Consider the following 12312-nt stretch of genomic DNA (forward strand, 5'->3'; position numbering starts at 1 on the left):
TGAGAGGCTATGACGGTAGCTTTGGAGCAGATGGCCTGGGTTTGAGTTCCAACTCTGCCATGTCCTTGCTCTGTCTCTGTGCAAGTCCCCACAGCTCTCTGAGCCTTACTTAGTTCCCTCATCAGTGGGGTGGCATAGTAAGAGGACAGAGGGATGCTATGAGGCTGCAATGAGATCAGGTATATAAAGCACTTAGGGCCTGGCCCACCTACAGGAAGCACTTGGTGTTAGCTAGTATCTTGATCATCTCTGATTGGCCCCCTGGGCAGCGTCTGTCTGTGTGTGCCATGTGTCTCTGTGTCCACTGGTTTAGGGGACAGGGTTCCCTGGTGCTGAGGAGAAAGGGTAGGGGACCAGGGTGTTGGGAGAAGGGATTTCCTCTTTTTCCTTCCCAACAGCCACTCACAGGCCTCACCTGGTGCTGGTGCTGCAGAGGGCAGGGTGGAGGGGCAGGCCTGGCCCTAGGATGGGGAGGCCTGGCAAGGGTGGGGGGCACGAGAGAAGCCAGCTCTGAGGGGGAGAGTTGGGCACCAGACGGGCTGCAGCCCTTGGGGGCAGCCCCAAGCCCCCTCTTCCCCTGGTGACACATCAGCTCCCACCACAGTGTCATTAGCAGCTCTCAGAGAGTGGGGAGGCGGCAGCAAAATAAGAGAAAAGCAATTTGACGTTTCTAATAAAGCGTCGCTCCACTTTGCCAAATTAATTTTGACTCCCATAATTATTTGCTGTAGGAGCGGCTGCGTTCTCCCCACCACCGCCTAATGAGGTAATTGGGGAATTAGGAATTAATGACTTTAACAGAAGTGACAACTGACTTCACATTGGGTGAGGCTCTGGGGAGCTGCCTCTCCCCCGGAGTGCAGGGCTCTGAGCTTGGCTGCCTCCTAGGAAACCCAGGTGTCCTGCCTTCCGGTTCCGCAGGCCAGCTCTCTTGGCTCCAAGGCTGTGTGTGCTCCTTGACCACTGTCACTGCCCAAGCTGAGCCTTGTGGGGAGAAACCTCCAAGGGGCAGATGCTATTCTGGGTGATATTATTACTAACAATAGTAACGAGGCGGATTGGCTGTTCCCTTCCCATGTGTGGGGAGCAGATGATCAGCCCGTCTCCCTGGGGATGTTGTCAGTCTGTGGGTGGTGGTGGGTGGGGTTTGCTAATACTCTTTGTTAGGCAAGTCCAGCCTCAGTTTCCCTGCTTTACTGCAACTGAGGAGAGACACTGCATGTGTGTGTGTGTGTGTGCATGTGTGTGTGTGTGTGCGTGTGTGTCTGTGAGGGTGTACACGTGTGGATGTGTGTGTGGCTTTCCCAGGTTCCAGGAGGGGGAGGACTGGATGCCACAAGTGGGAAGGATAGAACATGAGTCTCTAAGTAAGCCACAGCTGCACACCCTGCCCCCCAACTCTCTCTGCCAAACCCCAACCCCCGTAAGCCACCCCTGCCCCCACCCCCAGTGCCACCGAGCCTCTCAGCTCCATTAGATGCAGGAGGTGGCAACTGCATGGCTGCTCATGCCCAGGCCGGAATGGGGCAGTCTTTCAGGAAGACCCCAGGAGTGTAGCATATTTCTGTGATGGGCTGGGTCCCTGTGACTATGTGTGAGCAGGGGGCCTGAGGGAGCCTGTGCGAGCGTTCTGTGCAGGAGACCTGGGTGGATTCAGGAGGCTTCGTCCAGGAGTGCTGCTGGGAGGTGCAGGGGAATGAAATGGGGGCTCAGCCTTAGTGCCCAGTGGGCCTTTGCTGGTTTGGTTAGATGCCTTTGGTCTTGAAGGTAGCTCGGCCAGCAGCCTCTCAGATCACTCCCCACCCCCACCCCAGCTCTTTGAGCCAGGGTGGTGGGCAAGGGGACAGAGCACAGGCTTTGGAGTCAGGCCAGCTGGGGTTCAAATCTGGGGATTCCCTCTCATGAGCTGTGAGATTTTGAGATGTTACTTAACCTTGCTGAGCATCAGTTTCATCCTCGATAAAAAGGGAAGCTATGAGCTTCCTCAGCGGGTTGCTGTGGGGACGATGAGAGCACGTGTGCACAGTACCCACACAGGGCCTGGCACGTTTTAGGGCTGAGCGAAGCTCTCCCTCTCACTCCAGCAACACCGGCAGAACTCTTCCAGGGCTGGATCCTGGGTGGCCTCTGCAGGGTCCCCCATGGGCCTGGGTCCCAGAGATTGTTCAGGCTCTTTGTTTCCTGTCTCCAGGCCTCAGTCCCTGTCTGTTCTCTGCCTGTCCTTCCCCAGCCCCACCCCATACCCCGATACCCCGTGCTCCCCTTTCCTTATTAAGCCTAGCATAGTTTGTCCCTCATCTCTTCCCATGCCCATCACCCCCAATCACACAGTCCAGACCCCCGTCCTCCACCCCCATGGCTGCAGAGGGGCCGCCCCCACACTCAGAGCCTGACCTACTTTGGGTCTGAGAGGCTGCCAGGAGCAGCATGCGGATGCCCTGGTGCCGGGGCCAGGGGCCTGCTCAGTGCTGAGTATGCAGGGAGGAGAGGCTGGAGCTGCGATTGGGGAGAGGGTGTGGGGTAAGGGGTCAGACCTTCCTCAGGCAGAGGCTGGCTTCTCTAGACTTCTCTGTTGGTCTGTGCCTTGGTGAGGCCTCTGCCCTCCAAGCCAGGGCTGGCCCCAGCTTGGTCTGATATCCCTGTCTGGGCTCAGTGGCCCTTGCACAGAGTAGGCATTCTATAAATCTTTGTGACTATTCAAGGCAAACCAAAAGGCAAGAGACAGGTGCTGCTCCCCAACCTCTGAGCTTCAGGTCACTCCCTTGCTGCATACGGGGAAGGGAGCGAGCCTGCCCACTTCCTTGAGCGGTTGAGACCTGGGAAAGGTGCCTTGTAAAGCTGTAAAGTGCCGCGGAGCTGCGGGCCGCTGATGCCCACAGGAGAGTCCGCTAGAAGGGCCGAATGGCTGCTCTCTCCAGTCGCCGACCTCTACCTCCCTGTCCCCAGGAGCAGGGCACCGTGGGGGTGATCTTTAACGTGGGCACGGACGACATTACCATCGACGAGCCCAACGCCATCGTAAGCGACGGCAAATACCACGTGGTGCGCTTCACTCGAAGCGGCGGCAACGCCACCCTGCAGGTGGACAGCTGGCCGGTCAACGAGCGGTACCCAGCAGGTAGGCGGGGCGGGCCCGCGGAGGAGGTGCGGCGGCGGGGCGGGGCAGGTGGCGGCCTCTGATAGGAGCGCTGCCCCCACAGGGGCGGAGCTAAGCGGAGAAACTTCTGGCGTGTGGTAGGGCGGGGCTATGGGGAGGCGAGGCTTGCCGGGGCGGGGCCAGGGTGGGGGCGTGGCTAAGGAAGTTGGGATTTGCGGGGCAGGGCGAGAGTGTGGTGGTAGGAGTGCGCCAGCTAGCGGGAGGATGTCAGGCATAGAGGGGAAGGCTGCAAGGCCAGGGTACAGTTGAGGGGGGGGGGGTAGAAGAGGAGGGAGGGTAGAGGTAGGGAGAGACTGATGCGATTGAGGAAGGGATCAGTTTAAAAATGAAGGACAGGCAGAAATGGGGAGGCAGATGCGGAAACCTAGGAGAGGAGATCCAGAAGTAACATAAAACGTACCGTGGCAAGGAGGCAGGGCTGTTCCCAAGGACAGAACAAAGGAAAGAACCAAGGTCTTTAAAAACAGCAAGTCAAGGATCCATGTTAGAAGATCTAGTTAAGGAAGAGAAGTAGCTCTGAGGCCCAGAGAAAAGGAACCCCAGTGTCTTAGGGAGTAAGGGACACAGTGAAAGGGAGGGAGAGACAAGGAGACAAGTGACAAGAATGAAAAATAGGATCAAGTGCATTCATCAACCTTCATTGATAACCTGCTAGGTATCAGGGCCTGTTCTAGACCCTGTGGACACAGAGGTGAGCAGGACCTGGCCCCTGCTTGCAGGGAGCCTCAGAAATGCAAACAGACCCAGTTCAAAGGGTGACAGCTATGGTGGCCAAGGGCAAACCAAGGTCTGAGGAGCACAGGGGAGGGATGGGGCTGAGGACATGAAAGAAATGAGGAGGCAGAGACAGAGCCTCAGAGTGAGAGGAAACCAGAGGAGCCGAGTTGGAGAGATATGGAAACGGTACTGAGACATGCAAAGATAGAGGAGAGATGAGAGAGATATATCGAGATGGCGCCATACAGACCCAGCCAGGGAGGGGAGAGGTGGACAGGGCCTTGGGAGAGCGTGGGGGAGAGCCCACTGCAGGAGATAACGAGGGAAGGAAATAGAAGCACTGCAGGGAGAACTGCAGAAACCCAGAGATGCCGAGATACAGACTGAGCGACACTGCAGTCATACACAGGGCCTGACGGAGAAGCAGAGTGAACATCTGTGACCTCCCTTTCTCTCCTAGGCAGAGAGGCAGCCAGGTAGAGGCAGAGAAGCTGCCCCATGCAGATTGCAAAGGGGGTGGGCTGAAGGGCAGTGTGCAAACCCTCGTGGGCTCACCTATGCTCGAGTAAAGATGCCAGTACAGGCTTACGACTCCCAGTCATGCAGGCTTGCACCCAAACATTTTTGGGAATCCCCCTAATAAATACAGAGGCTGACGTACATACAGCCAATCCCAGATATACAGACTACTGTAGACATTCATATGGTCAGACAGACACATGAGAAAACAGCTCTGCAGAGGGATGCCGGCCTATGCCAGGGCCCCTGGGCACACCAACTCCCCTATACTAAGTCCCCTACTCAACCCTCACCCCAAGCAGATACTGACAGCTCAGGCTGTGTAGGCATGATTGCTCTATGGGCATCAAACTTCTCTCTCTTATCAGATGCATACACACTAGGGTAACCTTTGTAGCCATGATGACATCAGTCTATGTAGGACAGGGCTGGGATTGGGGGTCATGAAGGCCTTTACCCTGTCAAGCCAGGACAGGGTCTAGAGCTTCTCCCCTTGGAGCCCAGCAGGCTAGAGGCCAGGTTGAAGGAGTTATACCTCCTCCCTCCTGCTCAGGGACCCCTGGCTGGCGGGGGAAAAGGCTGCTGGGTGCCCCTTACCTGCACAGCAGAGTAACCTGAGGGCCTGGTGGTTGCCTGTGTGCACTTGAGGGCCGATCCTGAGCAGCACCAGCAGGTCAGCTCAGCAGTTTGTGGGGCCCAGAGAGTGAAGACAGTCTGATTCTTAGGGTGCAGAGACACAGCCCGTGGATTCGGGTCAGCAGGACCTGGGTTTTAGTCTTGGATCTCCTATTGGCAAGCTGTCTGACCTTGGACGAGTCATCCAGCCTCTCTGAATCTCAGTTTCCACCTCTGAAAGGTGGTAATGACACCTACCTCATAGCAATACTGTGCGAATTCCATGAGATAATCTAAGGAAAGCGCTAGAACAGAGGTGCTCGATAAATAGGTCTTTTGTTATTTTTATATACTCAGCCTCCCTCCAATGGGGCAGATATACATTCGTCTCCTCCTGTCAGGACACACATACATGAGCATGCACATGCGTGATTGAATGATCTGTTTTCAACCTAAACACGAGTGTCCTGAATCTATAAGGAGATTATAGATTATATATCTGTAAGCAGATAAGGAGGCACTATCCATGCACACATGAACACATGGTGTGCACCTTCATGGGAGGTGTGCACAGGTAGGCCCAGACCTGCATTTCTCTGGGCAGGTGAGCACAGCTGTGCAGTGGGAGATGGGAGGGAAAGCCTCTTGGCCCCACAGGTGTGAGCTGAACAGTATGTGAATGGCCAGATTCTCCAAGGAAGTCATTTCCCTTTCCACTAGTGTGGATTGGGATCACCCTCAGCCCACAGAGGAGCACACAGATACTCCCAGGCACAAGCGCGCACACACACTCTCACGTGTTCTCCCTCCCCGTCTCCAGGGGCTGGAGATTGGTGAGCGGAGAGAGGAACAGGTGGGTGTCCAGATGGACAGCTGAGGATGGAGGGGGATAGAGTTGTGGGGAGGAGCATGAGGGAGAAAGGCTGCCGGGCTGGCAGGGGAGCAAGATGAGCGAGATGAGTTGGGAGCTGGGTCTGGGTGCAGGGCAACAAGGAGAAGAAACTGGTCTCTGAGCAGAGAGGGGTCAAGGTGAAGGCCAAGGCAGAGGAGGAAGCAGAGGAGGGCTAGGGGTGCCTGCAGGGGAGGAAAAAGGCCTCTGAGACGGCCATGGGAGAGAAGTGGGTGGTGTTGGGAGATGGTCCAGCTCCCACACTGGTCACTGCACATGATGTCACTGATAGTGGCTGCCAGGTAGAGAGGGAGTGGTGACCAAGGTGAGGAGGCCTGAAGTGCCTTGCAGGGAGTGCAGTGAGGGGGTTAAGGTGGAAGGTGGTGGTGGAGTCATGGTGTGAGGTAGGGACCAAGGGGAAGCTGGGAGTGGAGCATGAAGGCAAAGGGAGTTGAGGTGGCTGGAGAAGTGGTTTAAATCTCACTGTTCACTGCGTGTGCCTTGCCGGGTGACCCCCCTAAATGCCGCATAAACCCTGCTTAACCCATCCCTCCCACTTCTAAACGTCCTCTAAACGCAGCAACCAGCTGGGCCACTGATGCCTCCCACCCCCAACTTAAACCTGCTAAATGCCCCTCCCCCACCCGCCCCCACTTTGGGATGGGGAAGGAAGGAGGTCAATAGCTTGACCACAGAGAAACTTGTTTAACCTCTGACCTTTGACCTTCCAGCTGCCTTTTCTTTTGTGTCCCTTTCTTTTTCTTCTCTTTCCTCTCTTTTGCTTTGGGTTGCTCCTGCCCCAGGGTGGGGCTGGCTCTGGGTGGGAGCCTAGGGAGGGGGCCCAGGGAGAGGAGGGACCCGGCATTTCTTTTCCTACCTTCCCCTCTTGCCGTTGGATGTTGCTGCTTACTCTGAGTCTCCTGAGAAATGCATAATTACTTTTCTAACTCCTTTGGACTTCGCCGCCTGAGAAACCTACTGTCTTTCTAAACTTTTCCAAGGAAACTTTGATAACGAGCGCCTGGCGATTGCTAGACAGAGAATCCCCTACCGGCTTGGTCGAGTAGTAGATGAGTGGCTGCTCGACAAAGGTAATTAACCAGAATTAATTAATTAATTAATTAACTTTAAAAATACTATCTTAAAGGTGCAGAGCTCTCTCTTCCCCCTCCGTGCCTTTGCAGGCGCCCACCCCTCAGTGAAGGGATGATTGTCCAGCCAGGATGCTCCTTTCCCCTTTGTAGTCAAGGGTCTGTGCATTTCAGAGTAGTGGTTTGGGGGCAGCAGTGGGGATTTTTTAGAAGAGGGAGAGTTCTTCTTCTCTTTCTAAACCTGGGATTGAACTAGGGTAACCCACAAGATCTCTGAGCACGGCAGCTCCCCAGTGTGTGCCAGGCTGTACACCACCAGCAGGCTGGGAGGGCAGGTTGGTGGGTAGGTTCTTTTTGCCTGAGGCTCATCTCAGAGATTTTGTAAAGGGCCAGCTGAGGGCCACAGGCCTTTGGGAAGCAGGAAGGGCTGATCTAAGGATCCAAAGGAGGGTTAGGAAGGCTTCCCCAGGGTCATGTGAGGAGAGAGGGGAAGAGTGGGGGCCTCAGATCCTATTGGAAAGACCCCCAAAGAGAGTGCCTGTGGGGCCACTATATCTGGAACAGGCCCACCTTAGTCCAGAAGGCTCCTAGAAGCAGTGGAGGTTGAGGAGAGACTGAGAGAGACAGGGGAGGAGGTGGTGGGCCCACAGGGATTTCTATGCCTGCCTGGCAGAGGAGGGGGATGGGGTAGACTCCCTGTGAGGCCTGCATGTGGCAAGGTGTTACTGGGAGGGAGAGGAGAAGGAGAAGGCTCCTTGTCACTAAGGGAAATTGGGGGCCAAGGGCAAAGCCATCCCATTCCCTTGGGGGGGGGGGGCGAGCTCTGTACCTCTAAGGCTAAACTCTAGGGGGGAAGTAGAACTGTTAAACCTCCACTTAACCAGCTGATAACTGTGCTTTTAAATGTCCACTGGGGCCTTCCCCAACTAAAACCCCCAAATGTAACTTCCAGCCCCCCACACTAGCGGGGCCTAAACATGCTGATAACCAGATGTGATAAATCCATAACAGGACAAAAAGTTAAAGGGACTGTAACAGACATCGCTAAAACCTACAGCCCCCAGCCACACTGGGCTGCTCTCTCCAGCGGGGCGAACTTTAACCCTTTGAGGAGTTCATGGTGGGTGGGGCCAGGGGCAGGGGCCACAGGGACTGTGTTTGCTAACACTGTGGCTTCCTCTCCATTACCCACCTCCCTCTCCTGGAATCAGAGAGGCCAAGGGAGCAGCCTGGGCTGAGGCTGGGACAACTTGTGACCCCAAGGGTAGGGAGAACTAGACAGGCCCTGCTGGGAGGCAGGGGAGCTGTGACAGGTGAGGAAAGAGCTCAGGTTTTCCTTCCCTTTCTCTGTAGGCCTGAATTTCCTCTTCTAGAAAATGACAGATTGGGCTAGATCTGCAGTTCCCAAAGTGTGGAAGGAGGAACTTGCTTTTTGTGTGGCCTTGGCCAAGTGCTTCCTCTTCCTGGGTCTCAGCTCTGTCCTCAGTGAGCCGGGCGGGCACAGGGGTCCTCGCTCAGCCCACTCATAGCCATGTTATGAGGATGAGATGGAATAAAGAGCAGAGAAGTGTTTGAGAGCAAGGCCTGGGGCTTCTTGGAGGGAACATTTTATTGTCAGTGCCTGGCATATGGTAGGTGCTCAATAAATATTTATTGGATGAATCCATTTTCTAGTTCCAAAACATGTCCTATGGAACAGTATCATGAGATGCTTGACAGTGAAGAGGTTTGTGGTAAAATGACTTTGGGAAGTGCTGAATCCTGTTTCTTCCTCTTGGAAATGCATACATACAGTAGTTTAAAAGAAGCTCCAAGAAGTCCTTTAAGAAACAACCTGTTCAGTTGTGAAACGTTTGCTTCCCAAACTCATTTCACCACTGTGACCCTTCTCCCTTTCGTTTTCCTCAGAATTCTTAGTCTGGGAACAAAGTGGGATGCAGAGGACCCGTGGCCTAGCCCAGAGCTGCCGCCACTAGTCCTTTACCTCCTGGGTGCCGGCTCTCCCATGGAAGGTTGTGACACTGGTCCAGGGGCTGTCCTGTCCTGGGGAGGCAGTGAGAGGGCACTGGAGGAGGAGGAGAGGCTGAGCCGGGGTCTGAGGAGACACACCAGTGGCCCGTCATTGGTCAGAGTCCGGACAGCTGGGTGGGTGTCCCAGAGAACCTGTGTTTCCAAAGAGTGGGCTTCACAAGTTGGACTGTCCTCAGCCCAGGTTTGGGGGCAGGGCTTCCAGGCACCTAACTCTAAACCAGATCTTTAACGAGGCACTAACCAGAGGCTAACAAGGGCTAAGCCAGGTCTAAACCCCCCAGCGCCAGAGCTGAAGGTCCGGGGAGACGAGGGCAATGTAGTAGGCCCTCTGCCCAACCCCTCTCCCCTCAAAATAAGCGGCACCAAACCAAAGTTAAATCTAAACTTAAACATAATAAATATCTTTTCTAAAAACCAAACCAAAACAACAAACTCAGAGGGTTAAACTGACCCCCAGATCCACTAAAAACAAACGGAACAGACAAACCCCACCCAGGTGGGAATTCTGAGGTGTAATACTGCCAAGTGCGGAGCGAGTTTGGAGCTGGAGCGGGTTTTTTGGCTGTCAGCGAGCAAAGCAAGGTCCCTTTAACATTTGCCATTTCTGTGCTTGCACGTCCAGGCGGGGAGGACGGGCTCTTTTCTAGGGCCTGGTCCCTGGGCAGTGGCTGGGCCTTGGCAGGGGAGGAGGAGAGAGGGGAGCCTGACCAGGGGTCGAGGGGCCTGTCATGGGCGGGAGGCCAGCCTGGAGCAGTGCTGCTCCCACACAGTCACACTGTCACACGAGTGCCCTCAGTCTCACCTCCTCCTCTGCTTTCACACGCACTGACTCCACCTTGGCCCGGCAGCCGCCTCCTCTGTCTCTGCCTCTTTGTCTCCTCTATCTGCCGCTTCCCAGGGCTCCTTGGCTCTATGGCTCCGGCTGGACACTGGGGTGGGATGTTTGGGCAGCAGAGGAAGAAGACGGGGGCCGAATTAAGGGAAGAGGAAGAAGAGGGGCGATGACCCTGGAGCAGGAGAGGAGAGGGGATGGGGAAGGTGGAGGAGGCATGTGCATGGTGGGAAGGGGGGCTGGGCTCCCTTTCCCCTGCCCATGTGTGCCCTGGGCACCCTCCCCTTCTGGGGGCCCCACCTTGCTGCACTAGGGGCTGTGGCTGACGAGGACTTTCCCTTTGGTTGTCTGCCCCTTCCTCATTCCACCCCCCACTTGCTGGCTTCCTCCTCCGTTCCTCTTTCCTCCCCTTGGCTTCTGTCCATTCTCCCCATCCCTTCCTGGTCCCCCCCACTGCCTGCCCCTCCTCTGTCTGTCACCCCGCCTTCCCCTCCCCCCAGGCCGCCAGTTGACCATCTTCAACAGCCAGGCTGCCATCAAGATCGGGGGCCGGGATCAGGGCCGCCCCTTCCAGGGCCAGGTGTCCGGCCTCTACTACAATGGGCTCAAGGTGCTGGCGCTGGCCGCCGAGAGCGACCCCAATGTGCGGACCGAGGGCCACCTGCGCCTGGTGGGGGAGGGGCCGTCCGTGCTGCTCAGTGCAGAGACCACGGCCACCACCCTGCTGGCTGACATGGCCACCACCATCATGGAAACCACCACCACCATGGCCACGACCACCACGCGCCGGGGCCGCTCCCCCACGCTGAGGGACAGCACCACTCAGGTGAGGCCCCCTCCGGCTGGGGGACAAGGGCGGGGCTTCAGGTGGGGGATAAGGCTGATGTCTGCATTGCGATTGTGGTGCCCCCATGAGGGTCTGAGGGGTCTGGTGGGATCCAGAAGGATGCTGTCCCTGCTGTTTTTGTCATGGCAATGGGCAAGGTCACCTTTCAGGAAGTGGCCTTCACCCTGGTGACAAGGGAGATTATGGATGTGGGAGTGGTCACTCTTTCTAGAGGAACCATTCTCAGAGTTGAGGGGAAATTTGGTACCCCAGCTACACCAGGGAAGACCGCGCCACCTACGAGATGGGAGTCTGGGCTGGGGGCAAGGGTGGAATGGCCCTTTCTGTCCCCGAGTAAAGGCCATGCCTAGTGCTGTGTGGGCAGCGGGTGGGAGATGGATGGTACCAGGATGGCCCTGTTCTGGGCAGAGGTGACAGCACTGGAGGGGCTGGATGCAGTCACCCGGCCAGAGGCTGGAGGGGGCCAGGAGCAGCCTCTCCTTGTTGCTTTCTCCCTGGCCTCGCTGTGCCCTGGGGGCAAAGCCTTCGGATCCCCTCAGTTCTTTGGCAGAGAGAAAAGGGGTACAGGCTTGTCTCTCGGGGATGACCCTGGCTCCCTGCAGCACAGACTGCAGTGGGAAAGGCCCTGGCTGCAAGTCCATTGCCTTCACCAGTCCTCCCCCTGTGACATTGAGCAGGTGCCACTGCACAGTGGGCCCCGGTGTCCTGCGTGTCTGTGGGTCTGGGGGCTGTCGGTGCAGACAGTCCCCTGTGCTTTACGCTGCCCCAGGACTGGCCCCTGCTCAGGTGCTTCCTGGGCCAGGTCAAGCTGAAGGGATGGAGGAGGACATGAGGGGCTGCACTCGGGAAATGCAGCTCTGCCGGGGCAGGATGGGCCTGGCTTCCCTGGTGGCCAAAGCCAGTTGAGCATGTGTGACTTCCTAAGGCCATCAGGGGCTGGGCTGAGCTTTCTGGTTGGTTGTTGGCACCAGTGCCTGCTCTGGTTGTTGGCCTGGGAGGGCTCACACCTGGCACGTGGGCCTTGCTCAGCCACCTGCCACCAGTGCTGCTTCCTTCCCCACCCCCCATCTCACTGCCTATGCTCCCAGGGGGAGGGAGGGACCTAGAGATGGCCGTGAGGACGTGCCCTATCTCTACCACCAGTCCATCAGCTTTGCCCACTAACTGAAGGGTGGGCTTCACGAGACCCCAGGCCCCTCCTCCCTGCCAGTCTGTGCTGCAGGGAGCCAGGGTCATCTGGGAGAGACAAGCCTGTACCCCTTTCCTCTCTGCCAGGGAACTGAGGGGATCCAAAGGCTTTGCCCCTAGGGAGCAGGGAGAAAGGCCTGGGCTCCACCCCAGGCTGGGCACCACCATGCCCAGTGCCCTCCAGATCACAGGGAAGGAAGGGCTATCTGGCCTCAGGTGGACCACCAGCTGGAAGAGCGGGGTGGGCCCAGCAGTCACAGCTGTGATGAGGATGCACCCAAGATGGAGGCTGGTGGCGAGGGGGCAAGAATGCAGAAGGGAAGGTGGGTCCTCCCAGCTCTACCTTGCCTATGGGTGAGGGCTGCAGTGTGTGAAGATGAAGGGCTGGGGAGGAGGCAGGATATGACCCTTTGACCCTTCCTGTCC

At 56.8% G+C, this 12312-nt stretch overlaps 1 protein-coding gene across 14 annotated transcripts in view; it reads left to right on the forward strand.

Moving 5' to 3' along the window:
* The window catches only part of NRXN2 (neurexin 2), a 100099-nt gene that overhangs the window by 73733 nt on the left and 14054 nt on the right, over positions 1-12312 (forward strand). For 9 of the 14 annotated variants that reach the window (XM_069470224.1, XM_069470228.1, XM_069470225.1 and 6 more), the window contains 3 exons: positions 2947-3118; positions 6899-6988; positions 10352-10677. In XM_069470224.1, coding sequence (XP_069326325.1) covers positions 2947-3118; positions 6899-6988; positions 10352-10677 — 588 coding nt within the window. The remainder of the gene's footprint in view (positions 1-2946; positions 3119-6898; positions 6989-10351; positions 10678-12312) is intronic. The other 5 variants (XM_069470232.1, XM_069470227.1, XM_069470238.1 and 2 more) reach the window with 1 other exon arrangement.

This window comes from Eulemur rufifrons, chromosome 6 (genome assembly GCF_041146395.1).
Source record: "Eulemur rufifrons isolate Redbay chromosome 6, OSU_ERuf_1, whole genome shotgun sequence".
Lineage (NCBI taxonomy): Eukaryota > Metazoa > Chordata > Mammalia > Primates > Lemuridae > Eulemur > Eulemur rufifrons.